At 45.9% G+C, this 27,665-nt stretch overlaps 1 protein-coding gene across 9 annotated transcripts in view; it reads left to right on the top strand.

Moving 5' to 3' along the window:
* Positions 1-27,665, top strand: part of zdhhc14 (zDHHC palmitoyltransferase 14) — a 488,467-nt gene that overhangs the window by 184,943 nt on the left and 275,859 nt on the right. Inside the window, exon 9 of one of the 9 annotated variants that reach the window (XM_072507631.1) lies at positions 6,778-8,026. The exons of 7 other annotated variants lie outside the window; for them this stretch is intronic. In XM_072507631.1, coding sequence (XP_072363732.1) covers positions 6,778-7,179 — 402 coding nt within the window. In that variant the 3' untranslated portion in view covers positions 7,180-8,026. Of the gene's footprint in view, positions 1-6,777; positions 8,027-27,665 lie in introns of those variants that run through there. One more of the 9 variants, XM_072507637.1, reaches the window with a different exon arrangement.

Genomic DNA, 27,665 nt, shown 5'->3' with positions numbered 1-27,665 from the left:
AATGGGAGCTGGGCAGTGGGTGGGGTGAATATTGAGAATGGGAGACAGCCCAGTGAGACCAGATATCTCTCTCTCTCTCTCTCTCTCTTTCTCTCTCTCTCCCCCCCGCCCCTGCCCCTCCCACCAGACTATGATCACTGGGGTTTGCCTACCAGACCCTGGCTTCCCCTCAACCTTCCTGAATTGTCTTTGAGGGGTCCCGGCCAATGAGACGTCCGTTCCCTGCAACTGTAGTCTGAGCAATGACTATTGCTAGTGCTGGTGCTCCAGAGGCTGTTGATTTGCAGTCTTCTGGGTTTTAACTCTTGGGGCGGCCACTGTCCTTAATTGGATGGCAGCTCTGGTGGCAGCCACTTAACTGGCCACCACCGGCAATATTCCGCCCCAGGTCACACTGCGGTCTAGCAGAGTCGCCTTCGGCTGTCGGCTCCAGCACTGGGAAATTCACCCAGCTCTATTCAATTGACAGTGAAGGAGATAGTTCTGTCGCAATCACACTGAGGTTTCTGTTCAGGAATTGTGCTTCGAGAGGTGACACGGTGGCACAGTGGTTAGCACTGCTGTCTCACAGCGCCAGGGACGCGGGTTCAATTCCGACCGAAGGGTGACTGGAGTTTGCACGTTCTCCACGTATCTGAGTGAGTTTCCTCCGGGTGCTCCAGTTTTCTCCCACAGTCCAAAGATGTGCAGGTTAGGTGGATTGGCAATGCTAAATTGTCGCTTGGTGTCCAAAGGTTAGATGGAGTTACAGGGAGAGGGTGTGGGCCTCAGTAGGGTGCGTTCCCGGACTTGATGGGCTGAATGACCTCCTTCTGCATTGTGAAATGAAAGATGAAAATCGTTTTTTGTCACCAGTAGGCTTCAAATGAAGTTACTGTGAAAAGCCCCGAGTTGCCACATTCCGGCGCCTGTTCGGGGAGGCTGGTACGGGAATTGAACCCGCGCTGTTGGCCTTGGCCTGCTTTACAAGCCAGCTATTTAGCCCACTGTGCTAAACCAGCCCCTGTTTTAGGGTATCTATTGTAGGGAATCTATGAGTATGATGCAGAGAGCATTGCTTTCCTTTCTCCATAGCAAAAGTCTTGGGGTGTTATGCCACTCTTCATGTAAGATAGGAACATCAAAAACATAATTTTGTTCCTTCCTCTCTTCCCTTGTTGCCACTGACTTCTTACCTTGTCCACTAGTTGCTGTCTGGTACCACAACCAGGTAAGTCTTATGTGAATCATTACAGTGCATTTAGGAAGAATATTCAGCAAATAATGGCATCACAGTTGAGCTAAATCCTGTCCACACACACCCACTCAGCCTGAAACCAAAAAGAAAATGCTGGAAAATCTCAGCAGGTCTGGCAGCATCTGTAGGGAGAGAAAAGAGCTAACGTTTCAAGACCAGATGACCCTTTCTCAAAGCCACAGATGCAGACAGACCTGCTGAGATTTTCCAGCATTTTCTGTTTGGTTTCAGATTCCACCATCCGCAGCAATTTGCTTTTACCCACTCAGTCTGAGCAAGCCAAGCTCATTTTTCTCCTTTTTAAGTTGCACTGAAACAAGTGCAGCCATACTGCTGCCTGTGTTGAGATTGGAGCAGGATTATGCCACGGGCTTCGGGACCCCGGTGTCAGAACCAGATGAAGGACCCAAGCCTGCATTTCCCAGGAGCATGATTCTGGGGAAGTATTTTTCCAGAGGCAGTCTTTTAATTTGTCGCCTCTACACTCGCTGTTCAATTAAGGACAGAGCGGACTCCTGATACTGCTGGTGCAGTCAGAGCGACAGCAGCATCAGAGGCCTGGCAGCCCCACCAGGAGAGCTGGGCATTGCTGAGGTAGGTCAGCAACTGCAAGGGTAACTCAAAATAGAGGCTTCCATGCAGAGGTCAAATCAAATCAGAGGAACTAGGTGGGCAGGTCCCACAGATGAAAGGGTAAACTCGAATGGCTGCGAGTGAGGACTTTGCTGCCAGTGGGCTCCCTCTTTGGGGGATGGTGCCTCTGACTGCGATGGCTTCCCAGCTCCATTGAGTTGGTGACCTTCCTATATGGCAGGTTCGCTCTGCCATTGGCAAAATGCCTGCTGGTCCTCTAAATCATCCCTAATTCAGGCCTTAATTATTTAAAGTGGCTGCCTGCCTCAGTTCAGTGGACAGCCAGTCTGCCTCCTGGCCTGCCTCTCGGAAACTCTTTCGGTTAATAATTTTAAGATGGAAATACTTTGGAGCAAAACCAACAGCCATAGACTTTCAAGGATGCACACATTTAAAATTGAGAAGTGAAATACACAGAAAAAAAGTAAAGTATCAGTTTGGAAAGTATCTTTAACCCGGTGTCACTGTTGACAGGAAGATTTCAGGGCAAATGCGGCACTGTGGCAGCCAAGACAATTGAACTGCAGCGTTAAATTAGATTTCTTTGATGGGGAAACCTTCTCCCATTTTCACCTTGAGACAGCATTGTTCACCAGCTCAACTCTATATTTGGTGGACCCCATACAGCCTAAGTGAAGGAAGACTCTTTATTGATCAGAACTAGGCTTCAGTCTGCCAATATGCATCCCAAATAGGAAACACAGCTTCTGATGGGCATCATTTCTGGTGGCAGTGGGGGTTTAACATTCTGCTCTCTCTCAGAAGGGCAGTGCATTAGGGGAGATGGGAGCAGAGGCCCAGGCTCACACCATCGAGGCACAGATTCAAATCCCTCAATGGCAGCTGGTGGAATTTCTGGAATTGGAAAATGAGTCTCAGTAATTGTGACCATGAAACTATCAGCGGACGTCATAAAAACCTATCTACTTCATTAATATCCATTAGGAAGGAAAATCTTCCACCCTTGCCCGATCTGGCTTACACGTGACTTCAGATCCACAGCAATGTGGTTGACTCTTAACTGCCCTCTGAAATGGTCTCCTAAGCCACTCGGTTATGGGAAGTTAGGAATGGGCAACAAATGCTGGCTCTGCCTTAACCCACATTCATGAAGAAAAACTAATAATTTGTGCCATTGTCAGACTTATTCAGTACCTACACTGTCTGAGAAAGACCACAGGGGTAACGGCAAGAAGAAGCTCTAGAAATAGAAGTGCATTCAAACAGAAACAGACTCATACCTGGTTTAATATTTATTTGTTTAGTGAGCTTATTAAAGAAAAATAGGCCTTTGTGATTGTGTGCATATTGGCTCAACATTACCAGGTGTCACTTGTCTTCTGAGAGTGGACGGATCGGCTTTGGACATTAGGGAGGAGAGGTCTTGGCAGAGTTGGGAGACTATGTTTCAAGTGAAATATTAGGTTTGAGTTGCTGACCAGCATCTTCCCCTCATCCATCTCCTCTTGGCTAGAGGTCTGCCCAACTGGCATGTGCAAGTCACATGCATTATATGTCAATTGTTTTGCCCTTTCTCTAGCGCTTCTATATTCTTTTCATAATATAAAGGCTAGAACTGTATACAGTATCACAGTGTGGTCTAATCAAGGTCCAATACAAGTCTAGCATATCTTCTCTGTTTTTCAATCCATCTAGAAGTGAACCCTGCTGTTTGGTTAGCATTTTCTCTTGTGGCTGGATTAACCTACGTTGCTACTTTTAGTGATTTGTACCTCGAAAGCCTTTTATTTCTCCATCCCTTTAATACTATTATCCGATCAGTATTAGGTCTCCTTATTCTTTCTATTAAAATGTCACATCTCACACTTGTTTTATTGAAATTCATGCTCCAATTACATGCCCATTCAACAGCTTTAGGTGTTGTAACAACTGCTTCCATTGTCAGGAATAGTTGCAAATTAGAGATGGTTGTATGCTTCAAAAACACTTTGCTAATGGAATAAGTTTGGTTTGTTTTCAGATAGATCAAAAAAAATCAAGAGTGTTCCTTTAAATATTTTCTTGCTTCACGTACTACTCAGACTCCTGGCGAGGACTGGATTCAGCACCTGTTTTGCTGTGACCTCCTAAAATCACTACAGACGCCTTATCCGTATTATAAGGATCTCAATTTAAATAATGTTGCCATCTAATACAGGTGGGCACCTGTATCACCTGTGTCCTTAAGGCAATAAATGATGCACTGCTGTTTTAACTCTCATAGAAACCTATTTGGATCAGTCGGAGCAGATTAGAATTTAATTTTACATGACTGATCTGACTTTAGACTCTTAAAGGAACCATATCCCAGACAATGTTGATTGGATATGGCCTGTTTTGTTATGTATGGAGGTTAAACAATGATCAAAGAATTAGGAATCAAATACCTAAAACAGGTAACCACACATTCTGTAATCCATGCATTTGCTGGGTGTCCGATTTATATGTTTGTCAAAGATAATTGTATAAGTGACCAGCAATACTATCACATTAAACATCCAGAGAGTCAAGTTATTCCTGCAAATAGGTTTGATGTAAAAACAGGTGTGCATACACAGTAGGTTTTAGATATTGGAGATGAATTCCAATACTTCACCAGTGCTTTAATTGAATGTTGATAGATCCACTTGACCGAGTCATGCCATGTTAAAAATGAAATTGGTTTCACTCACTGTTGAGGCATACAGGTCAATAGGCACAATAACTCTTATAGTGTTTCTATTGTTACGACACCCTGGGCTAGTGCGCGGTCAACTCCAGCCTCACTTGACCCGGAGTCGCAACACAATTGAACTTAACAAATAATTCTTGGAAAAGTTCCCAAAGTCTTTGGATTTTGGCTGCCCAATAACTACAGTCACTAGGTTTATAAATTTAAGCACGATTATTTTTTTACTAATAGCAATAACTATGTGTAAATAGGCAGCAAATATAACTGGTCAACTATTATCTGGTTACTAAACCACCCCCCACCCTCTTTAACACAATGCGCCCTCTATAAACACCAAAACAGACAAATGCAGAGGGGAAGAAACATAATAAGTAAAAAGGATAAAAGTATATTTTCAGAAGAATATTGTCTACTATACCTTTCTTCAAGTTATAACTTCAGATGGTGGTTTTCACTGTAGATTCATTCAGGTCGCAAGAATGTCTCTGCAGGTTCAGGATACAGCAGACAGCTAGCATTTCTGAAGGGAGAGAGAGAGACAGTTGGCAGCTCACAGCTTCTCATCTCTGCATCCAGGATCCAACTGTCCCTGGGTTCTCTGAAAACCATCCCACATTGGTAGGATCCAGTCAATGTTGCCGGGCAGAATACGGCCTTTGGCCAATTCATTGGCCGTCAGCTAACCAATCGAACCGAATCCCTCCGATCTCTCAGGTGGCAGAAAAACTGAATTCTTCTGTTCAAAAGCAAAATCTCCAATAGCACAGTGTAGTATTTTTAAACTTTTGAGTTCCTCGCTTTCTCTGCTCGACTTAGATATACGTCCATTTAATATTCATGGATCAAAATATGATGACAAAGTAGGGCGGCATGGTAGCCCAGTGGTTAGCAGTGTTGCTTCACCACAAGCCCATAAGACAAAGGAGCAGAATTAGGCCACTCAGCCCATCAAGTCTGCTCCGCTATTCAATCATGGCTGATATTTTTCTCATCTCCATTCTCCTGCCTTCTCCCCATAAAACCTGATCTTATTAATCAAGTACCTATCTATCTCTGTCTTAAGGACACTCAGTGATTTGGCCTCCACAGCCTTCTGTGGCAATGAGTTCCACAGATTCACCACCCTCTGGCTGAAGAAATTCCTCCTCGTCTCTGTTTTAAAGGATCGTCCATTTAGTCTGAGATTGTGTCCTCTGGTTCTAGTTTTTCTTACAAGTGGAAACATCCTCTCCACGTCCACTCCATCCAGGCTTCGCAGTATCCTGTAAGTTTCAATAAGATCCCCCCTCATCCTTCTAAACTCCAACGAGTACAGAGTCCTCACTGCTCCTCATACGACAAGCTCTTCATTCCAGGGATCATTCTTGTGAACCTCCGCTGGACCTTTTCCGAGGCCAGCACATCCTTCCTTGGATACGGGGCCCAAAACTGCTCACACTACCCCAAATGGGGTCTGACCAGAGCCTTATATAGCCTCAGAAGTACATCCCTTCTCTTGTATTCTAGCCCTCTCAGCATGAATGCCAACATTGCATTTGCCTTCCTGACTGCCGACTGAACCTGCACGTTAACCTTAAGAGAATCTTGAACAAGGACTCCCAAGACCCTTTCACAGCGCCACGGACTCAGGTTCGATTCCTGGCTTGGGTCACTGTCTGTGCAGAGTCTGCACGTTCTCCATGTGTCTGCGTGGGTTTCCTCCCACAAATCCCGAAAGACATGCTTGTTAGGTCAATTGGACATTCTGAATTCTCCCTCTGTGTACCCGAACAGGTGCTGGAGTGTGGCGACTAGGAGATTTTCACAGTAACTTCATTGCAGTGTTAATGTAAGCCTACTTGTGACAGTAATAAATAATATTATTAAAAGAAATGGGGAAATAAGGGAATCAACAGGAAGGACCCTTATACTACATTCGTCCTGGAACTATCTACGCCAGTGGAAGTAATCCACTTCTAGGAAAGCCACGTAGTTTCTGCTCCACAGCATGTCTTCGTGTTGGCAGTGCAACGTATTGTATTAGTTGCTTTCTGATTTAAAAATAGAGCGAATAAGTTGTTGAATGAAGTCTGAGGTTCTGTATGTTTACCTAATTTTGCGATGCTTCACATGTATTCAGGATAATTACTAATTTTCTTCCCATTCTTTTCCTCCATCCTTTTCTCATTATATGTCACTATTGTACGTCTTCCATTTTTCTGATGCTCTGTATGTCTGATCTTCATTTATGCTGCAGTGTGATCAGGACCAATGCATTCAGAGCACTAAATTCGTTTTGCAGGCTGCAGCCACGCCGCTGTTACAGAGTGAGACAAGTCCAACTAATGAAGAGTCCCATCTCCCTGGGAAAATGACAATTTCTTCTCCGTGTGCCACGTTAACTCTTGGGCAGCCAACACCTCCACCGTCTACATCAAACCTTGCAACAGAAGCCATATTAACAGATACAATGCCACTAAAGGAAGCATGTGAAGGTCACCACTTTCTTACGCCGGAAGAGACTCCATCACCTCCAGGAATGCTCACCCCAGGTACCCCTCTCACCCATAGCCACACGATGCATGTCCTGAATGCAGTCACCCAGGATTCAATGCACGAGGATTCAGTTCGTGGTCTTGTCAAGCTCAGTTCAGTTTGACACCTTATGTGTCCATTTTAATATTTCCCAATTCCAGATGTTTGCTGGAAGAATCAAAAGCCGTATCAGGAAATGCCACTATATTCCCGTCACAAATTGACATGAAATCACTGGTGATGACTTCTAGCCTGCAGTGGAGAATATGTGCCATTGTGTGAAGAAAATAAAATCCGTGCTCACAAGTGATTCAGACTAAGGAGCAAAACACTTCACTGACGTTTGTTTTATCTGTGAAGCCATGGCAAAAAGACTTTCAGCTGCACTCAGATATTGTACTACAGTGTAATTTCTATTGTGCTATATTTTGAAAATTTGGGACGCAGTGGAGATTAGTAGGAAAAATCCGTGACCTGTCAGGCAGTTGGATTAAAAATTGAGAAGACTTGAGTGAATGAATTATTAAACCCAGCATGAAAAGCCTTTGTCATCTAAACACGAGTGTCTCAACTCTTGAATAGATGGTTTAGAGTAAGTAATTGAAAGATGTTGCTGAAGCCTGTTTGAACTGTAATCTAGGATACTGTGCCATATTGTAAACAAGTGTTACAGACCAGTGTAAAAAATGCTGACTACATTGGTGATCTTTGTTTTCCAATGAGTATAAATAAGGGCAAAAGGAATGCAAAGAACTGAACAAATGCAATCTATTAGCCTTCATTGTATTAATTTTGTTTTTTTGGTTGGTAGGACCTAGAATATTGAGGGCCTATTGTCTCACAGCAAATCATTTATCTCTTTATGTGAAGTATTTGAGAAGGAGATGTTCTGTGCCATGTCACCGTTTAAAACTGGTGATATTTATTTCCTGTGGACATTAATAAATTGATTTCACCTTTTATTCTTTAAATCCTTGGTACTTGTGTATAATGGAATTATTAGGCTCATCCAAAACACAAACTCCATTTCAGTTTTGTTTTGCAAAATCTCCCATCTCTCACTGCATGAAGGTTTAGTTAATATAAATCTTTACTTGTTAAACTCAGAATTATACAGGACAGAAGGAGGCTATTCGGCCCGTTGTGATTGTGCTGGTTCTTTGAAAGAGCTGTCAAATGAATCCCATTTCACTGCTCTTTTCCCAATAACCTGCAAATATTTGGTGGGTTTCTCCGCCCCGCTCTGGTGTGGCACACTGTCGGGATTCTCCGTTTTGCTGGCTAGTCAATGGGGTAGTGTGGGGCAGCCTGTTGCCAATTCGCACTGGAGATGCCAATAATGTTGCTCTTTTTAACTGGATACTGATAGTTATTAATGATATTGCTTTTCAGAGTCGCCAGGTATCAAATACTACCACCACAAGCCTTTACCGGATAGCGATCAAAGACCAAACAACCAGTTAGTTAGTTCAAGTTCAGTGATAGTTTATTTACACACAAGAATTACTTTGACATGCAACATAAAACACTACAAGCTAAATTACACCTAACATTACAACAACCTGTACTTAACTTCAGGCACCTGGCTTTATGCAGAGGAAAAAGGCCTTTGTTCGGATCTTGCGTGGCTGGGTCAGGAGAAGTGACTTCGTTTCTGCTGGGCTCATCCGTCTGGTCGCGATCGTTGGTCTTGAACTTGCTTCTGGTCGTGATGCTGCAATTGGTTTTAGGCGTAAGCTGGGGCCAAGGGAGTGCCGGTGCACCGGGGCCAAAAGAGACCGAACACATGGCAGTGTCACTTTTTACCCTTCGGGGGTTCCGCGCTCTTTTGGGTGGTCCTTAGCTTTGGACCCAATAATTCGGCAGGCTTTGATTACTGCCTTCGATTTTAGCCAATAAAGGGGCGAGCGCCTTGATGGCTGGGCGTGTCCTGAGCGGTCATTGACCTTGGCTGTTTGGGCTTCCTGGGTGAAGGGAGTGGCGCCGGTGAGTCTGTATCTGTATCTGATACCTGAGTACAAGTCTTTTGTTCTGGGGAAATAACCCATTAGAATGCAAATTGGCTGGGGGTTTCGATCGTGTCTGGTTATCTAGTGGCAAATATACACTTAAGCTCTGAGTTCGTCTGGATTCTTCATTGGCCATATTCCCCCTGATTCTATGCAAGTGGCCATATTTCCCTTTGTAAGTGGCCATCCCAGATGTCTACATCCCGTCCTTTTGATCCTGAACGCGAAGGGTGGTGGATCACACTATTGATCCCTAATCCGTCTTTGGTGTGCCGGTTACCCTTGGTCAAGGACAGGCTCTACACTACTCTGTCCTATGTTTTTGGAGCATTTACCTAAGTTTTTAATACATCACACATTCATAAATTGGAAGGGGCCACTATAAATATTTAATCATACATTTAACTTATTTACATAAGGGAACCTCTAACTATCATTACTAAGCTACACTCACGCTGCTGGCAAATATCAAACGGAACTTATGTACAATACAAAATTTTAAAGAACAGCAGCATCACATCTCTACTTAATTCATTACTATCATAGAAAAATACAATCTTTATTTCATCAGAAAAAAGGTTTGTGGGGTTTGGTGGATTCCAAGGAAAGGGGCTCAGAGTGTATATATCGGGGAGCGGGAGGCTCTCCTTCGCCATTTGCGGAGTCTAAGTGTCTGAACAACACTGCAGATTATTGCTATTACCAAGAGGGCTTCTACTGTATAGGAGAGGGAATACCACTTTACACTGTTTTCGCACCATGTGGGGGTATCAGTGTGTATCTCTATGTGTGGTGTGGTGTCCAGGCTAGGGGTATCATGTTGTGTGGTCATGTTCAGGGCTGGTGTGGTGTAGGGTACAAAAACTTGTAACGTGCGCAGTTGTAGGAGTCCCAGCGATGATCATAATGGGGGTCAGCAGTTCTGTCTTCATCTTGTCTTTTTGTTCTTCATTCTTCGTATATTCCTGGGGGTACAAGCATAATATCTGTTATTACCCTTGGTTAATATCTCGTTTGTCTTTCTCTTCTGAACTTTAATTACCCATTAGAATCATCACCATGTGTGACTCTCTCATTTATTTTTTTTGAAATAACCATTTTGGAGGCAAGACATTCGGAAAAAAAAATTCTGTTAAAGTGCAAGGAATCTCGTAGCTTGCGTATAGCAGCAAATCTTGTTACAACCAAGTGTGTTGAACATGTAAATAGCAGTTGGGGTAGCGACCAAAGAGTTGCTGAAAGTAAAGAATTGAATGCACAGACTGTGACAAAAAGCATTCTTTAAACCACACGCAAAAAGAACAGATAAGGGGAAACAAAGACCTGCCAAGGACAGTAAGGAGTGTTAAGAACTTTTCCAAATTACTCGCAATGACGGGAACATGGGTGAGTGTGAGCCACGGCAGGGCAAGAATGGGTGGAATTCCCCGGGTAGGGCGGTGATCAGTGTCGTTGCTCCACTGCCCAAGCTTGGTTGACCGAATACATAGGAGGGCCTCAGGCAGGGCGGGGATTAGTGCCGTTACTCCACTGCCTGGGTGACCTTACACGAGCGGAAATAATTTGTAACGTATGGACTCCGACAATGTGCAGAAGAGTAATCATGACTGCATCAAGAAATTTAGTAAATGGGCGCCATTAATTAAAACATGTGGCAATAAAAAAGAAAGAAAGCGGGCAGGCTCCATCAGAAAATAGGACACCGTAAATCTCAGTCGGTTCATTTTTCTCATCATCTGGACACCTTGGTTCAGTATCAGAAAGGGTTACTGTAACGGGAGTCAGACTCTGAGTCATCCCCATCTCCCGGTTGCCAAACTCGTGTCTGGTGTTTTTGTGCCGTGGCCGCGTGGGCCGTCGTGGGATCCGAGCCGTCATTCCGTACCAGTCGACAAGAGTTATCATGGTGCCAATGGGGAATTCTTTGGTCATGTGAGGGGTGGTAGCTGCCAAGGGCAAATTTATCTCGTCGGGCAGTGGCTCTGGCTCTGGTTGTGGCAATAAAGGTGGGTATAGGGGGCCAAATATGTCTTGGTCGTGGTTCCAGGGGCTGGAGCGACTGGAGTCTGGGCGGTTGTGCCATTGGTCGTTGATTTCAAATAAGTCTGGAGTGCTCTCGCTAGCGTCTAAATCAAGTTCAAGGTGGAAAGTCGTTCCTGTGGGCGGAGACACGGTCGGATCTGTGGATGTGCTGTCCTGGCTGGGGAGAGTCGGTCTAGGTTGTCAGTGGGCGGGGCGTACTCGTCTGCCATTGCCAGGGAGACGTGGTGTGAGTGACTGCATTGGGTTCCATTAACTTTAAGCTGGATGATATGGAACCAACCTGATTTTCCATTAGGGTACGTTATTTTGTATACAGAGGGGCTCACTTTATCCGAAATGGAGTAGAGTCCTGCGAATTTAGGGGAGAGAAACAAACTTGCTGACCGACTGTATACTCTACTGGGTGGACTGTTTTATCAAAGCAGGCCTTACTCTGCTTTTTCCTAGCGCCTAGTCGGACAGATGCAGCGAGCTGGGCTGCTTTAATATTTTCCGTGACCTGTTGGACTTTTTCGTGGGTGAGGGTGGTGACTGTGGGGCTGGCCAAATCAAGTCCTAATAAATATTCAGTTCCTTTTATGGGTCGTCCGGCCATGAGGGTGTGGGGGCGTGAATCCTGTGGAACTTGATGCTGTGTTCCGATTAAACATAAGGGCGAATAGGAGAACCGTGCCCCACGTGGTTGCACCATTTTCCTAATAGTAGCTTTCAGGGTCCGATTCATACGTTCCACAGTGCCACTGGATTGTGGGTGATGAGCAATACGGAACTTCTGTTTTATGCCGAAAATTGTCAGGACTCAATGCTGCGGGGGAGTCCCAGCGTGTAAATATCTGCTGCGTTAAAATCTTGGCTGTTGGGGTGGGGTGGGGGGTTGCCAAAAGTGACCGTGTCGTGATCCTGCCTTTGCTAGGGCATCTGCCTTTACGTTACCGGGTGGGGACGAACGATGATGGCTTCTGAGTTTTATTATGCCATATGTGCGGTCTTTAGCTGTTTCAAGAATGTGCTTCAATAATGGGGCTGAGGGTAAGGGTTTACCGTCAGCGGATCTAAATGCTCTAGATACCCACAGGGGCAGGAATTCCGTCAAACTGTTACAGACATATAAACTGTCCGAATATATATCTGCGGGGGTCGGGATGAATCTTCGTGCTGCACTATATATGCAATTGCTGCCAATTCAGCTGCCTGTGATCCTAAGTGACCTGGCAATTTTAGCGATATCTCCTCTAATGCGCGTCCCTGCGCGTCTTCCACATAAATACTGCATCCTGTTATTCTTTTTCCATTATCAATGGTGGAGGAACCAGCTACATAAATGTTTTAAGAGTTATCCGTGGTTGGGGGATTCTGTGCTTTACTACCTACACCTGGGTGTAGCGATTTTGGAATAAAGGATCCTGTGTGGTGTTTGGCTGCAATGATCTGGCACTCGTGGGGTTCCTTCATACTGTAAATTTTCCGCTACAAATGTGTGGGTCTTTGTCCATTTAACAGTGATGTCCCTTCCTTGTAATAACAGTGTCCAGCGAACTGCTCTGATCTGGCTAACTGAACTGTCTTTTAACCTACCATCTAACAGTAGCTGCGTTGGGGTGTGCTTGGTTAAAATCGTTACGGGGTTGAGGCCAGTGATATATGCAAAGTATTGAACTGCCCAAAAAACTGTGAGCAAGTGCCGTTCGCAGGCTGTAAATCCTTGCTCCACTGGATCCAAAACTCGTGAGGCATCGGCTACAGGTCCTAAACGATCGTGCCTTTCTTGGAGTAGTACGGCCGATAGGGTTCGGTCGGTGGTCGCTACTTCTATGGCGTATGAAGAGTGTGGGTCTGGTACCTGCAAAGCGGGGGCTGTACCTAGGGCGCGTTTTAATGACAACCGTGTGCTGTGGAAGCCATTCCCATGGGGCGTTCTTTTTAAGGAGCTCGGAAAGTGGGGCTGCCTTTGTGGCAAAACCATCTCTATGGTTCATACAATACCCAACTAATCCTAAAAATGATCAGACTGTAGTGACATTGTGGGGCAAGGGCAATTTAACTATCAATTCAATCCGTTTCTGTTCTATCTCTCTTTTTCCGTGTGTGATAATGGTGCCTAAGTAAAGGACCTTTTCTTTTAGGATCTCGGCTTTTTTCGGGTTAACTTTACATCCAATTGAGTGTAGGAGACCTAGTAATTCGGAAAGAAGCTTAACATGCTCTTCCTTTGTGTCAGTTTGTAGGAGCAAGTTGTCCACATACTGAATGAGGCATTCAGCTCGGGAAAATTTGGATAGTCCGTTTGCCAATTGTCAATGAAAAATGGAGGGGGAGTTGTGGAAACCTTGCGGAAGGCATATTCATGTATATTGCTGTCCTTGGAACGTGAAGGCGAATTTGTATTGGCAATTCTTATCTAAAGGAACGGCCAAAAACCATTGCTAATGTCCAGCACAGTAAAGTACTTGGCATGTACTCCCTGCTTTAGCATTGCTTCAGGACTCGTGGCAACGGTGGGGGCTGCTAATGGGGTTACTTTATTGAGTTCTCTGTAATCTATGGTTAGTCTCCATGAACCGTCTGGTTTTTTCCGGGCCAAATTGAGGCATTGTTTGTTGAGGCTACGGGCCGAATTACACCTTGATCTAGCAAGCTTTGTATTACTTTTGCAATCTCGCCCTCGGCTTGCTGTGGGAAACCGTATTGCTTCTGGGGCTTGGGATCGGGACCTGTAATGGCGACTGTTCCTGGAATCTTTCCGCAATCGTGCTTGTGCTGGGCAAAGGATGATTCCCAGGGGCTGTTTAGCACTGGGCTAAATCGCTGGCTTTGAAAGCAGACCAAGGCAGGCCAGCAGCACGGTTCAATTCCCGTACCAGCCTCCCCGAACAGGCACCGGAATGTGGTGAGTCGGGGCTTTTCACAGTAACTTCATTTGAAGCCTACTTGTGACAATAAACGATTTTCATTTCATTTCATTTTATGACTTCTTAGGACCTCTCTAATCACCTTATCTGTGGGAATCGCTTGTGGGTCAAACCAATAATCTCCCACTGAGCATATTCTGTGTTCATAGTCTCCTACTGTGACCGTGGCGGGGGCTCTCGCTGTTCTGGCCATTTTCCAAACACACTTATTCACGGGGTCAAAGGAAAGGTTGTGTGAGCTCACAAAGTCGATTCCTAAAATGTGCTCTGCTGTTTGGGGCAAGTCCACTAAAACAACGGGGTGCTTGGTATTTATGTTGCCGATTTGAATATCTACGGGGGCTGTAATGTATCCCTTCTGTACATGGTCCTGTAAATCCACTAAGCGTGATGGCGTCTGTGGTGGGCCATTTGTCGTGCTGAAACATTGGAGGAGTTTAAAGTGGTACAGGACCCTCCTGTGTCCCAAAGGAACTCTACTGGATGTTCCCGGACTGTGCCTGTGACTACTGGTCTGCCTGATTTGTCCCACAGTGTGTCGCAGACCCAAGTTGGGGAGTCCAAACACCGTCAATCTGTGCTATTGGTCGCTGCATTATCTGATCGGGCGCTAACTAACATTGTTCCTAGGTGGGGCGTTCGATTGCTGGTTCCGTTGCTGGTTCGGGGGGGCGTTGCATTCGCGGGCATAATGTCCCTGCTGTCCACAATTATAGTATCCTCGTGGTGCCTGTGCTCTGGGGTGCTGTCCTTCATTTCTACCCTCATTTACCCATGCGGGTTCGAAACCCATCAGAGTCACCAATAATGTTGCCAATTCGCACTGGAGATGCCAATAATGTTGCTCTATTTAACTGGATACTGATAGTTATTAATGATGATATTGCTTTTCAGAGTCACCAGTTATCAAATGATACCACCACAAGGCTTTACCGGATATCGATCAAAGACCAAACAACCAGTTAGTTAGTTCAAGTTCAATGATAGTTTATTTACACACAAGAATTACTTTGACATGCAACATAAAACACTACAAGCTAAATTACACCTAACATTACAACAACCTGTACTTAACTTCAGGCACCCGGCTTTATGCAGAGGAAAAAGGCCTTTGTTCAGATCTTGCATGGCTGGGTCAGGAGAAGTGACTTCGTTTCTGCTGGGCTCATCCGTCTGGTCGTGACCGTTGGTCTTGAACTTGCTTCTGGTCGTGATGCTGCAATTGGTTTTAGGCGTAAGCTGGGGCCAAGGGAGTGCCGGTGCGCCGGGGCCAAAAGAGACCGAACACATAGCAGTGTCTCTTTTTATCCTTCGGGGGTTCCACGCTCTTTTGGGTGGTCCTTAGCTTTGGACCCAATAATTCGGCAGGCTTCGATTACTGACTTCGATTTTAGCCAATAAAGGGGCGGGTGCCTTGATGGCTGGGCGTGTCCTGAGCGGTCATTGACCTTGGCTGTTTGGGCTTCCTGGGTGGAGGGAGTGGCGTCGATGAGTCTGTATCTATCTGATACCTGAGTACGAGTTTTTTCTGGTGAAATGGGCCATTAGAATGCAAATTGGCTGCGGGTTTCGATCGTGTCTGGTTATCTAGTGGCAAATATATACTTAAGCTCTGAGTTCGTCTGGATCCTGCATTGGCCATATTTCCCGTGATTCTTTGCAAGTGGCCATATTTCCCTTTGTAAGTGGCCATCCCAGATGGCTTCAAGCCCCACGCCGTCGGGAAACCCCCGGGCTGTCAGCAAAATGGAGAATCCCAACAGCAGAGAACTCAGCCCATTATTTTTGAATATTTATTCAGTTGCTTTTTGAGATTAAATATGCTTTGACCACCATTTCAGGCGGTGCATTCCAGATCATCATTACTCAAGGTAGAAAATTCTCATCTTCCCTGCTAGTTCTTTTTTTTATTTTGTTAATTTAGAATGCCCAATTCCTTTCTTTTTTTCCAATTAAGGGGCCAATCCACCTATCTGCACATCTTTGGGTTGTGAGGGTGAGATCCACGCAGACACGAGGAGAATGTGCAAACTCTACACAGACAGTGACCCGGGGCCAGGATTGAACCTGGGACCTCGGTGCCGTGAAGCCACAGTGCTGCCAACCTGCTGATTCTTTTGGATATTGTCTTAAACCTGTGATCTCTGGTTACCAGTCCTCCTTCCAGTGGGAACCTATTGACTCTTTCAAAGCTATTCAAAATGTTGAGCTCCTATTAAATCTCCCCTTTACTTTATTTTGCTGGAAGGGGAAAAATCCCAGCTTCCCTTATGTTTCCCTCAACTCTCTAAATTTATGCTGCTCCTCCAAGGCCTTGAAATCCTTCTGAAAGTATGATTCCCAGAATAGGGCACAGTACTCCAGCTAAGCCATAACCAGTTTTTATACAGGTTACTCATCCGTGTCCTGCACTTGTATTCTATGCCTGTGTTCATAAAGCCTAAGCTCGCATAATAGTTAATGTTATTCGACTAATGTTTCATAAGAAAGATCCAGAGACATGGATTCCCACTTTTTCACTGGGAAATATAAAATCTGGTTATATAAGCCTAGAATTAATGGATCAATATTGGTGCCCATATACCAAATGGATGTCGGCTTAACCAGATTCGATCCATATGAGTACAAGTGAAATGGTTGAGAAAGCCAACCAGTTGTATCAAACCACAACAACCAAGTACAATAAGAATAAAATACTTCAATAACACAATCAACCTGAGCATTGGGTTTGGACAGGACAAAGACAGACAATCTGAGCCACGAAATAGTCAAGCAACTGCCTAACATAGTCATACTCACCTTCGATCCAATTTCCCAGATTCCTTTATCATCAGCCCTAGGTATGTACTATCTCACCAGCAGGACAGACCAACGAGAGGTGGCAGCCCAAGGTCGGGATGGAGTGATCCTGGAAGTCATCAACATTGACTCTGGACCCCATAAAGTCTTCTGGGATCAGATCAAGCATAGATAAAGGGATAACTTTTTGGCTACCACCAACCACATAAGGTCATAGAGTTTTACAGCACAGAAAGAGGCCCTTCGGCCCATTGTGTCTGCACCAGCCATCAAGCACCTATCTAATCCCATTTTCCAACACTTGGTCAGTAGCCTTGTATGCTATGGCATTTCGAGTGCTCATCTAAGTGTTTCTTCAATGTTGTGAGGGTTCCCGCCTCCACCACCCTTTCAGGCAGAGAGTTCCAGATTCCTACCCTCTGGTGAAAAAGATTTTCCACAAATCACCTCTAAATCTCTTTCCCCTTACCTTAAATCTTTGGCCCCTGGTTATTGACCTCTCTACTAAGGGGAAAAGGTTATTCCTATCTACATCCCTCATAATTTTGTACACCTCAATCAAGACCCCCTTAGCCTTCTTTGCTCTAAGGAAAACAACCCCAGAATTTCCTCTGCACTCTTTCAAGTGCAATCACATCCTTCCTATAGTGTGGCGACCAGAACTGCACAAAGTACACCAGCTGCGGCCTAATGAGCTTTTTACAGCTCTGCCATGACCTCCCTGCTCTTATATTCTATGCCTCAGCTAATAAATGCAAGTATCGCAGGTCGCTTCTTCACCACCTTATCTACCTGCCTTGCCTTCAGGAATCTTTGGACATGCACCCCAAGGTCCCTCTGGTCCTCAGTACTTCCTACTGTTCATTGTGTATTCCCTTGCCAGTCCTACCAAAATGCTACAACTCACATTTTGCTGCGTTAAATTCCATTTGCCGCTGCTCTGCAATCTGGCCAGCCCATCTATAACGTGCTGTAATCTAAGACTTATCTCCTCGCTATTTACCACACCACCACTATTCGTGTCATTTGCAAACTTCTGATCACACTCCACGTATTCACGTCTGTATCATTAATGTACACTACAAACAGCAGGAGATCCAAAACTGATTCCTCCGGTACACACTTGACACAGGCGTTCAGTCGCAAAACTGATTGATTGATTCAGGATCTCATAGTTAGGGATCCTCTCGGAAGGAGCGATCACAATATGGTGGAATTTAAAATACAGATGGAGGGTGAGAAGGTAAAATCAAGCACTAGTGTGTTGTGTTTAAACAAAGGAGATTACAATGGGATGAGAGAATAACAGGCTAAGGTAGACTGGGAGCAAAGACTTTATGGTGAAACAGTTGAGGAACAGTGGAGAACCTTCCAAGTGATTTTTCACAGTGCCCAGCAAAAAGGAAGGACGGTAAAATGAGGGAAAATCGACCGTGGATATCTAAGGAAATTAGGGAGAGTATCAAATTGAAGGAAAAAACATACAAAGTAGCAAAGATCAGTGGGAGACTAGAGGACTGGGAAATCTTTAGGGGGCAACAGAAAGCTACTAAAAAAGCTATAAAGAAGAGTAAGATAGATTATGAGAGTAAACTTGCTCAGAATATAAAAACAGATAGTAAAAGTTTCTACAAATACATAAAACAAAAAAGAGTGGCTAAGGTCCTTTAGAGGATGAGAAGGGAGATTTAATAATGGGAGATGAGGAAATGGCTGAGGAACTGAACAGGTTTTTTGGGTCGGTCTTCACAGTGGAAGACACAAATAACATGCCAGTGACTGATGGAAATGAGGCTATGACAGGTGAGGACCTTGAGAGGATTGTTATCACCAAGGAGGTAGTGATAGGCAAGCTAATGGGGCTAAAGGTAGACAAGTCTCCTGGCCCTGATGGAATGCATCCCAGAGTGCTAAAAGAGATGACTTGGGAAATTGCAAATGCACTAGTGATAATTTACCAAAATTCACTAGACTCTGGGGTGGTCCTGGCGGATTGGAAATTAGCAAACGTGACACCACTGTTTAAAAAAGGAGGTAGGCAGAAAGCGGGTAATTATAGGCCAGTGAGCTTAACTTCGGTAGTCGGGAAGATGCTGGAATCTATCATCAAGGAAGAAATTGCGAGGCACCTGGATGGAAATTGTCCCATTGGACAGACGCAGCATGGGTTCATAAAGGGCAGGTCGTGCCTAACTAATTTAGTGGAATTTTTTGAGGACATTAACAGTGCGCTAGATAACGGGGAGCCAATGGTTGTGGTATATCTGGATTTCCAGAAAGCCTTTGACAAGGTGCCACACAAAAGGTTGTTGCATAAGATAAAGATGCATGGCATTAAGGGGAAAGTAGTAGCATGGATAGAGGATTGGTTAATTAATAGAAAGCAAAGAGTGGGGATTAATGGGTGTTTCTCTGGTTGGCAATCAGTAGCTAGTGGTGTCCCTCAGGGATCACTGTTGGGCCCACAACTGTTCACAATTTACATAGATGATTTGGAGTTGGGGACCAAGGGCAATGTGTCCAAGTTTGCAGACGACACTAAGATAAGTGGTAAAGCAAAAAGTGCAGAGGATACTGGAAGTCTGCAGAGGGATTTGGATAGGCTAAGTGAATGGGCTAGGGTCTGGCAGGTGGAATACAATGTTGACACATGTGAGGTTATCCATTTTGGTAGGAATAACAGCAAAAGGGATTATTATTTAAATGATAAAATATTAAAACATTCTGCTGTGCAGAGAGACCTGGGTGTGCTAGTGCATGAGTCGCAGAAAGTTGGTTTTCAGGTGCAACAGGTGATTAAGAAGGCAAATGAAATTTTGTCCTTCATTGCTAGAGGGATGGAGTTTAAGACTAGGGAGGTTCTGCTGCAATTGTATAAGGTGTTAGTGAGGCCACACCTGGAGTATTGCGTTCAGTTTTGGTCTCCTTGCTTGAGAAAGGACGTACTGGCACTGGAGGGTGTGCAGAGGAGATTCACTAGGTTAATCCCAGAGCTGAAGGGGTTGGATTACGAGGAGAGGTTGAGTAGACTGGGACTGTACTCGTTGGAATTTAGAAGGTTGAGGGGGGATCTTCTCGAAACATATAAGATTATGAAGGGAATAGATAGGATAGATGCGGGCAGGTTGTTTCCACTGGCGGGTGAAAGCAGAACTAGGGGGCCTAGCCTCAAAATAAGGGGAAGTAGATTTAGGACTGAGTTTAGGAGGAACTTCTTCACCCAAAGGGTTGTGAATCTATGGAATTCCTTGCCCAGTGAAGCTGTAGAGGCTCCTTCATTAAATGTTTTTAAGATAAAGATAGATAGTTTTTTGAAGAATAAAGGGATTAAGGGTTATGGTGTTCGTGCCGGAAAGTGGAGCTGAGTCCACAAAAGATCAGCCATGATCTCATTGAATGGTGGAGCAGGCTCGAGGGGCCAGATGGCCTACTCCTGCTCCTAGTTCTTATGTTCTTAAAACAAATCTTTGCCACTAAGTCAATTTTGGATCCAATTTCTCAAATTACCCGGGATTCCATGGGCTCTTCTTGACCAGCCCCCATTCAGATCCGTTTCAAAATCCTTACTTGAAGACTAGACTACATCAGTGTTTTTCAAACTTTTTTTGCCGAGACCCATTTTTACAAACCGCCATCCTTCAGCATCCATGCCTGCCGACCTTCTTGACCTACCCCACCCGACTTTCGCGACCCATCATTTTCACTTAACTTTAATGTGACAGGTGAACCTGCTTGGTCCTCACGATCTCACTTGCTTTGTCATTTAATGTTAGATTTCTGTTAAGGACTTCAGCTGATGATTTAAGATCTCACTTCATCCGTCGAAAAAAATCAAGAGGTTGTCCTCAAACTCGCCAAGCTTTGTCTTGAAAGACCTTTGAAGTTTTGAGGGTTTTAAACTTTCATTTGACAATACTTCCCTGCACATAACACACATGAAGTTTGCATCCTGATTTTCAGTGTAACAATAAATAACCCATACCTCAAGTAATCATCTTTATACTACTTTGTTCCTGTTTTCAGCTTCTTCTTCATGGGTTGTTCACCAGAGGCCCTGGAGTTCAAACCAGCACTACTGGCAGCTACAAAATGGAGGAATCTCTCTCACGCCCAGAATACGTGACATCAGTGTCCGGGTATGTGACCTGCTCTGCTGCTGCTCCAGGGCAGCATGGGAGCATAGTGGTTAGCACTATGACCTAACAGCGGCAGAGTCCCAGGTTCGATTCCTGACCGATTGGGTCACTGTCTGCGTGCGTTTCCTCCAAGTGCTCCAATTTCCTCCCACAAGTGCTGAAAGACGTGCTGATAGGTGAATTGGACATTCTGAATTCTCCCTCTGACGACCAGGGGCTTTTCACAGTAACTTCATTGCAGTGTTAATGTAAGCTTACTTGTGACAATAAAGATTATTATAGGCAGGAATTCTCCATTGATTTTTTTTAAAAAATCACTTGGTGAAGGAGCTGTGCTCCAAAAGCTAGTGATTCGAAACAAACCTGTTGGACTTTAACCTGGTGTTGTAAGACTTCGTACTGTGCTCACCCCAGTCCAACGCCGGCATCTCCACATCATGATTTAAAAAAAAGAATCTGCTCCTGAGTCAGCGCGCTGACGTCAGGAGGAGGCGGTCTGCCTCGCTGGGCTCCGGGCCTGCGCACTGCTGATAGGGCATGCATGCGCTGGACGGCCGGCATTTTAAAAAGTTGGGCACTTCCTTCCGTGATCGGGAACGCCGCGACCAATGGCCCCGCAACCATTCTGACACCCGCCTGCGACTCACCCACTGGTTGAAACCCTGACTTTGAAAATGACTGGACTACATCGCCTGCACTGCCCTCATCAACCCACCAAGTCACTTCCTCGAAAAAATCAATAACATTTGATGCATGTTATCATATAGGTGCCCATGTTATGCAGCTCTGAAGCACAAGTATTCAACTCTGCAGCCAGTATGTTATAGCCCATAGCCTTTGCTATATCCATTCCACTCAGAAAAAACAAGTTCAGCCTGGAAGGTAGAGCAAGGAGAGATATGTTAAAATAGGAGGTGGTGTCGCAATATTGATCAAAGAGTCAATTACTGCAGTGAGGAGAGATGATATCTTGGCAGGCTCCTCAATTGAGGCCATATGGGTGGAACTTTAAACAATAAGTGGCAATCACATTGCTGGGAGTGTAATATAGGGCCACAAACAATCAGGAAGATGTAGAAGAGAAGATACATAGGTAAATCTCCGTGAAGTGTAAAAACAACAGGGTAATATTCGTAGGGGATTTCAAATTCCCCAATATTAAATGGGATAGGCAAAGTATGAAAGGCTTAGAGGGGGCGGAATTCTTAAAGTGCATCCAGGAGAGCTTTTTGAGCCAGCACGTAGAAAGTCTTAAAAGAGAGGGCGTGGTACTTAACCCAATTTTAGGAATGAAGCCGGGGAGGTGATAGAAGTGTCAGTGGGGAGCATTTCAATGAATTTGGTAAGATTCATGATAGTCATGGATGAAGAAGTTACGGTAGGTCATGATGAAGCTGTTTAAAACACTTGTTAGGCCACAGCGACAGTACCGTGTGCAGTTCTGATCGCCACACTATAGGAAGGATGTGTTTGCACTAGGGAGGGTGCAGAGGAGATTCATCTGGGCTGGAGCGTTTCAGCAGTGAAGAGAGGCTGGTAGGCTGAGGTTGTTTTCGTTAAAGCAGAGAAGACTTCGGGGGGACCTGATTGAGGTGTACAAAATTATGTGGAACATAGATAGGGTAGGTAAGACAATACCTTTCCCCTTATTAGAGGGATTAATAACCAGGGGGCTTAGAGTTAAGGTAAGGGGCAGGAGATTTAGAGGGGATTTGTGGAAAAACGTTTTCACCCAGAGGATGGTGGGAATCTGGAACTCGCTGCCTGAAAGGCTGGTGGAGGCAGGTACCCCTTTAAACTAATGCAGCAAGGGCATGGGAACCTGGATTGTAGTTTTAGGGTATGAGAGATTGAGAGTATAGAGGTCAGGAGCACAGATTTGACTTTGCAGGAGGGGGCCAGTGTTCAGGTAGGTGGTTTGAAGTGTGTCTACTTCAATGCCAGGAGTATACGAAATAAGGTAGGGGAACTGGCAGCATGGGTTGGTACCTGGGACTTCGATGTTGTGGCCATTTCGGAGACATGGATAGAGCAGGGACAGGAATGGTTGTTGCAGGTTCCGGGGTTTAGGTGTTTTAGTAAGCTCAGAGAAGGAGGCAAAAGAGGGGGAGGTGTGGTGCTGCTAGTCAAAAACAGTATTACGGTGGCGGAGAGGATGCTAGATGGGGACTCTTCTTCCGAGGTAGTATGGGCTGAGGTTAGAAACAGGAAAGGAGAGGTCACCCTGTTGGGAGTTTTCTATAGGCCTCCAAATAGTTCTAGGGATGTAGAGGAAAGGATGGCGAAGATGATTCTGGATAAGAGAGAAAGTAACAGGGTAGTTATTATGGGAGACTTTAACTTTCCAAATATTGACTGGAAAAGATATAGTTCGAGTACATTAGATGGGTTGTTTTTTGTACAATGTGTGCAGGAGGGTTTCCTGACACAATATGTTGACAGGCCAACAAGAGGAGAGGCCACATTGGATTTGGTTTTGGGTAATGAACCAGGCCAGGTGTTAGATTTGGAGGTAGGTGAGCACTTTGGGGGCAGTGACCACAATTCGGTGATGTTTACGTTAGTGATGGAAAGGGATAAGTATACCCCGCAGGGCAAGAGTTATAGCTGGGGGAAGGGCAATTATGATGCCATTAGACATGACTTGGGGGGGATAGGTTGGAGAAGTAGGCTGCAAGTGTTGGGCACACTGGATATGTGGAGCTTGTTCAAGGAACAGCTACTGCGTGTTCTTGGTAAGTACGTACCGGTCAGGCAGAGAGGAAGGCGTTGAGCGAGGGAACCGTGGTTTACCAAAGAAGTGGAATCTCTTGTTAAGAGGAAGAAGGAGGCCTATGTGAAGATGAGGTGTGAAGTTTCAGTTGGGGCGCTTGATAGTTACAAGGTAGCGAGGAAGGATCTAAAGAGAGAGCTAAGATGAGCAAGGAGGGGACATGAGAAGTATTTGGCAGGTAGGATCAAGGAAAACCCAAAAGCTTTCTATAGGTATGTCAGGAATAAAAGAATGACTAGGGTAAGAGTAGGGCCAGTCAAGGACAGGGATGGGAAGTTGTGTGTGGAGTCTGAAGAGATAGGCGAGATACTAAATGAATATTTTTCGTCAGTATTCACTCAAGAAAAAGAGAATGTTGTGGAGGAGAATGCTGAGACTCAGGCTATTAGAATAGATGGCATTGAGGTACGTAGGGAAGAGGTGTTGGCAATTCTGGACAGGCTAAAATAGATAAGTCCCCGGGGCCTGATGGGATTTATCCTAGGATTCTCTGGGAAGCCAGGGAAGAGATTGCTGGACCTTTGGCTTTGATTTTTATGTCATCATTGGCTACAGGAATAGTGCCAGAGGACTGGAGGATAGCAAATGTGGTCCCTTTGTTCAAGAAGGGGGGTAGAGACAACCCCGGCAACTATAGACCGGTGAGCCTCACGTCTGTTGTGGGTGAAGTCTTGGGGGGGATTATAAGAGACAAGATTTATAATCACCTAGATAGGAATAATATGATTAGGGATAGTCAGCATGGCTTTGTGAAGGGTAGGTCATGCCTCACAAACCTTATCGAGTTCTTTGAGAAGGTGACTGAACAGGTAGACGAGGGTAGAGCAGTTGATGTGGTGTATATGGATTTCAGTAAAGCGTTTGATAAGGTTCCCCACTGTAGGCTATTGCAGAAAATACGGAGGCTGGGGATTGAGGGTGATTTAGAGATGTGGATCAGAAATTGGCTAGCTGAAAGAAGACAGAGGGTGGTGGTTGATGGGAAATGTTCAGAATGCTACAATTTGGCATTTACTGAGCAATAAGCTAATCACGGAGGCATAGGTTGGGTTCCGCTAGGGTCACTCAGCTCCAAACCTCGTGGGCAGCCTTTGTCCAAATTATGGACGAAGGAGCTAAATTCTGGAGCTCTTTTTCAATCTTTCCTTTTAGACCATAAGACATAGAAGCAGAAGTGGGCCATTCAGCATATTGTGTTTGCTATGCCATTCAATGAGATCACGGCTGATCTAATATAATCCTCAACTCCACTTTCCTGCCTTATCCCCATAACCCATGATGCCCTTACTGATTAAAAAGCTGTCTATCTCAGCCTTTTTTAACAATATTTTAATTCAAGGCATTTTCAATTTATATACAAAACACAGGAAACATTCATCTTTATCCTTTTGCTACAATACTAAAAACCCCTCCATACCCCACTTTATAATTATAATGTAAACAAAAGATACCCCATAACAAAACACACACTCCCTCCATGCCCCCTCCACTGAAGTCTACCCCTCCTTAAAGAAGGCGATGAACAACCTCCAGCTTGAGAAGAACCCATTCTCTGACCCCATAATGCAAACATTTATTTTCCAGATGTAGGAATTCCACCAGCTCACTCACTCATCCTGCCACCTAGGCAGCTCCGGAGCCCACCACCCTAATAAGATCCGCCTCCGGAATCCAATACATCAGCCTCTCTCCCCCACCTGCACTCCCGGATCCTCCGACACCCCAAATAGTGCGACCCATGATGTGGGGCTACCTTCACCCCAAAATCTCCGACATAACCCCGAAAAGGCCTCCCAAAACTCCTAATAACTTTCAGCAGGACTAGAACAGTGAGTGGGATTTGCCAGCCCCCTTGATCAGTGATGTACCATCAATGACGACAGACTAGAGACGGAAGAGTAAACTGTGGCTTTAATCAGCTAAAAGATACCTGCTGGCAGCGAGTCCCAGAATGAGGGCAGGGCTGGAGGTTAGCTACCTTTATACTTGAGCCCGAGGGGCAGAGCCAGCAGGGACAAACCCAGATATGTAACAAACAGTAAGAACAGTAAGTACAATAAGTAAGAACAGTATGCCCCGGATGTGGTGAGGACACTGGTGTCGGATGAAGTGTTGAGGCCTGCGTGTCCAGCCCACAGCCTGTACTGGTCAACCATTTCGGTCCATCTCCCGTTGGAAGACCGAGACCCCATTGGTGACGCTGAAGGGGACCCTGAGGAAGTGGTAGAGGGGCCATCTGCCTCGAAGGCAGTGTATTGGCGGTCCTCCGGGCGGATCGGGAGCTGGTGGTACGCGGACTTCAAGTCAATAGTGGAGAAGATTCGGTACTGCGCAATCTGATTAACCATGTCAGATATGCAAGGGAGAGGGTACGTATCGAGCTGCGTGTACCGATTGATGGCCTGACTGTAGTCGGTGACCATCCAGTGCTTCTCCCCAGTTTTGACGACAACCACTTGGGCTCTCCAGGGCCTAGTACTGGCCTCTATGATCCCTTCCCGCAGGAGTCACTGGAACTCCGACCTGATAAAGGCCTTGTCCCAAGCACGGTATCGCCTGCTCCTGGTGGCGACGGGCTTACAGTCCGGGGTGAGGTTAGCAAAGAGCGGGGGTGGGGCGACCTTAAGGATCAAGAGGCTACAGACGGTGAGAGGGAGCAGGGGTCCATCGAACTCCAAGGTAAGACTTTTGAGGTGGCATTGGAAATCTAGACCTAGTAGTAGTGCAGTGCAGAGTTGGGGGAGGACGTAGAGCTTGAAATTTTTGTACTCGACGCCCCGTACTGTAAGGGTTGCGACACAGTACCCACGGACTTCCACGGAATGTGATTCGGAAGCCAGGGAGATTTTCTGGGTCAATGGGTAAAATTGGGAGGGAGCAGCACCGTACCGTATCTGGGTGAATGAAACTCTCCATGCTCCCGGAGTCGAAGAGGCAGGTCATATCGTGGCCATTGATCCGGATGGCCATCATGGGTTTAGTGAGGTGATGAGGTCGAGATTGGTCGTGGGTGATGGAGGCGAGCTTCGGAAGGTGAGTGGGCTGATCGAGGGTAGCGGAGGCCAGCGTACGATCTGGTGAGCAGGGGTTCTGGGAGGCGGCGGGGTGATTCCAAGATGGCGGCCCCCACGTGTCACACGTGGTGGATGGCGTCGAAGATGGCGGCCCCCACGGGTCGCACGTGGTGGGTGGCGACCAAGATGGCGGTCCCCACGGGTCGCACGTGGCGGATGACGTGGAAGGTGGGGGCGGTCCCCACGGGCTACATGCAAAGCTGCTGGGTTTAGAAACAGGTCGGGCCTGGCAGACTTTAGAGAAGTGGCCCTTCTTTCCGCACCCGTTTCAGATCGCGCTCCTCGCTGGGCAGAGTTGTCTGGGGTGCTTACCCTGGCCACAGAAGTAACATTTCGGGCGTCCGATGTTGGCGGGTCGCTGCGCGGCACAGGCTTGCGGCGCCCCTGGGTCGGGTGATGGCGGCGCCCACGACGTCCACGAGGGTGCCGCGAGGTCGGAGGTGTAGGCATCCATGTTGTGGAAGGCCATTTCCAACGAGTCCGAGAGTTATACTGTGTCTTGGAAGTCGAGTGTACCCCCTTCTACTAGGCGCTGGTGGTTGTAATTAGATTTTATGCCTGCGACATAGGCGTCCCGGATCAGCAATTCGGTGTGCTTGACAGTCGATACCACCTTACAACTGCAATTCCGGCCGAGTACCCGCAAGGCGTGCAGAAATTCAGCTTGCGATTGTCCGGGGCGCTGTCGCCTCGTGGCAAGGAGATGACTAGTGTACACCTCGTTGACTTCCTTAACATACTGCCCTTTCAACAGCGTTACCGCATCCTCGTATGAGGTAGCGTCCCTGATAAGAAGGAAAACTTGCGGGCTCATCCAGGAGTTGAGGACTCGCAGCTTGTGGCAGCTTGTGGGTCTCAGCGACGGTG

Source organism: Scyliorhinus torazame, chromosome 1, assembly GCF_047496885.1.
Source record: "Scyliorhinus torazame isolate Kashiwa2021f chromosome 1, sScyTor2.1, whole genome shotgun sequence".
Classification (NCBI taxonomy): domain Eukaryota; kingdom Metazoa; phylum Chordata; class Chondrichthyes; order Carcharhiniformes; family Scyliorhinidae; genus Scyliorhinus; species Scyliorhinus torazame.
The sequence above is the reverse complement of the archived record's forward strand: the minus strand, read 5'-3'. Positions and strand labels throughout refer to the sequence as shown.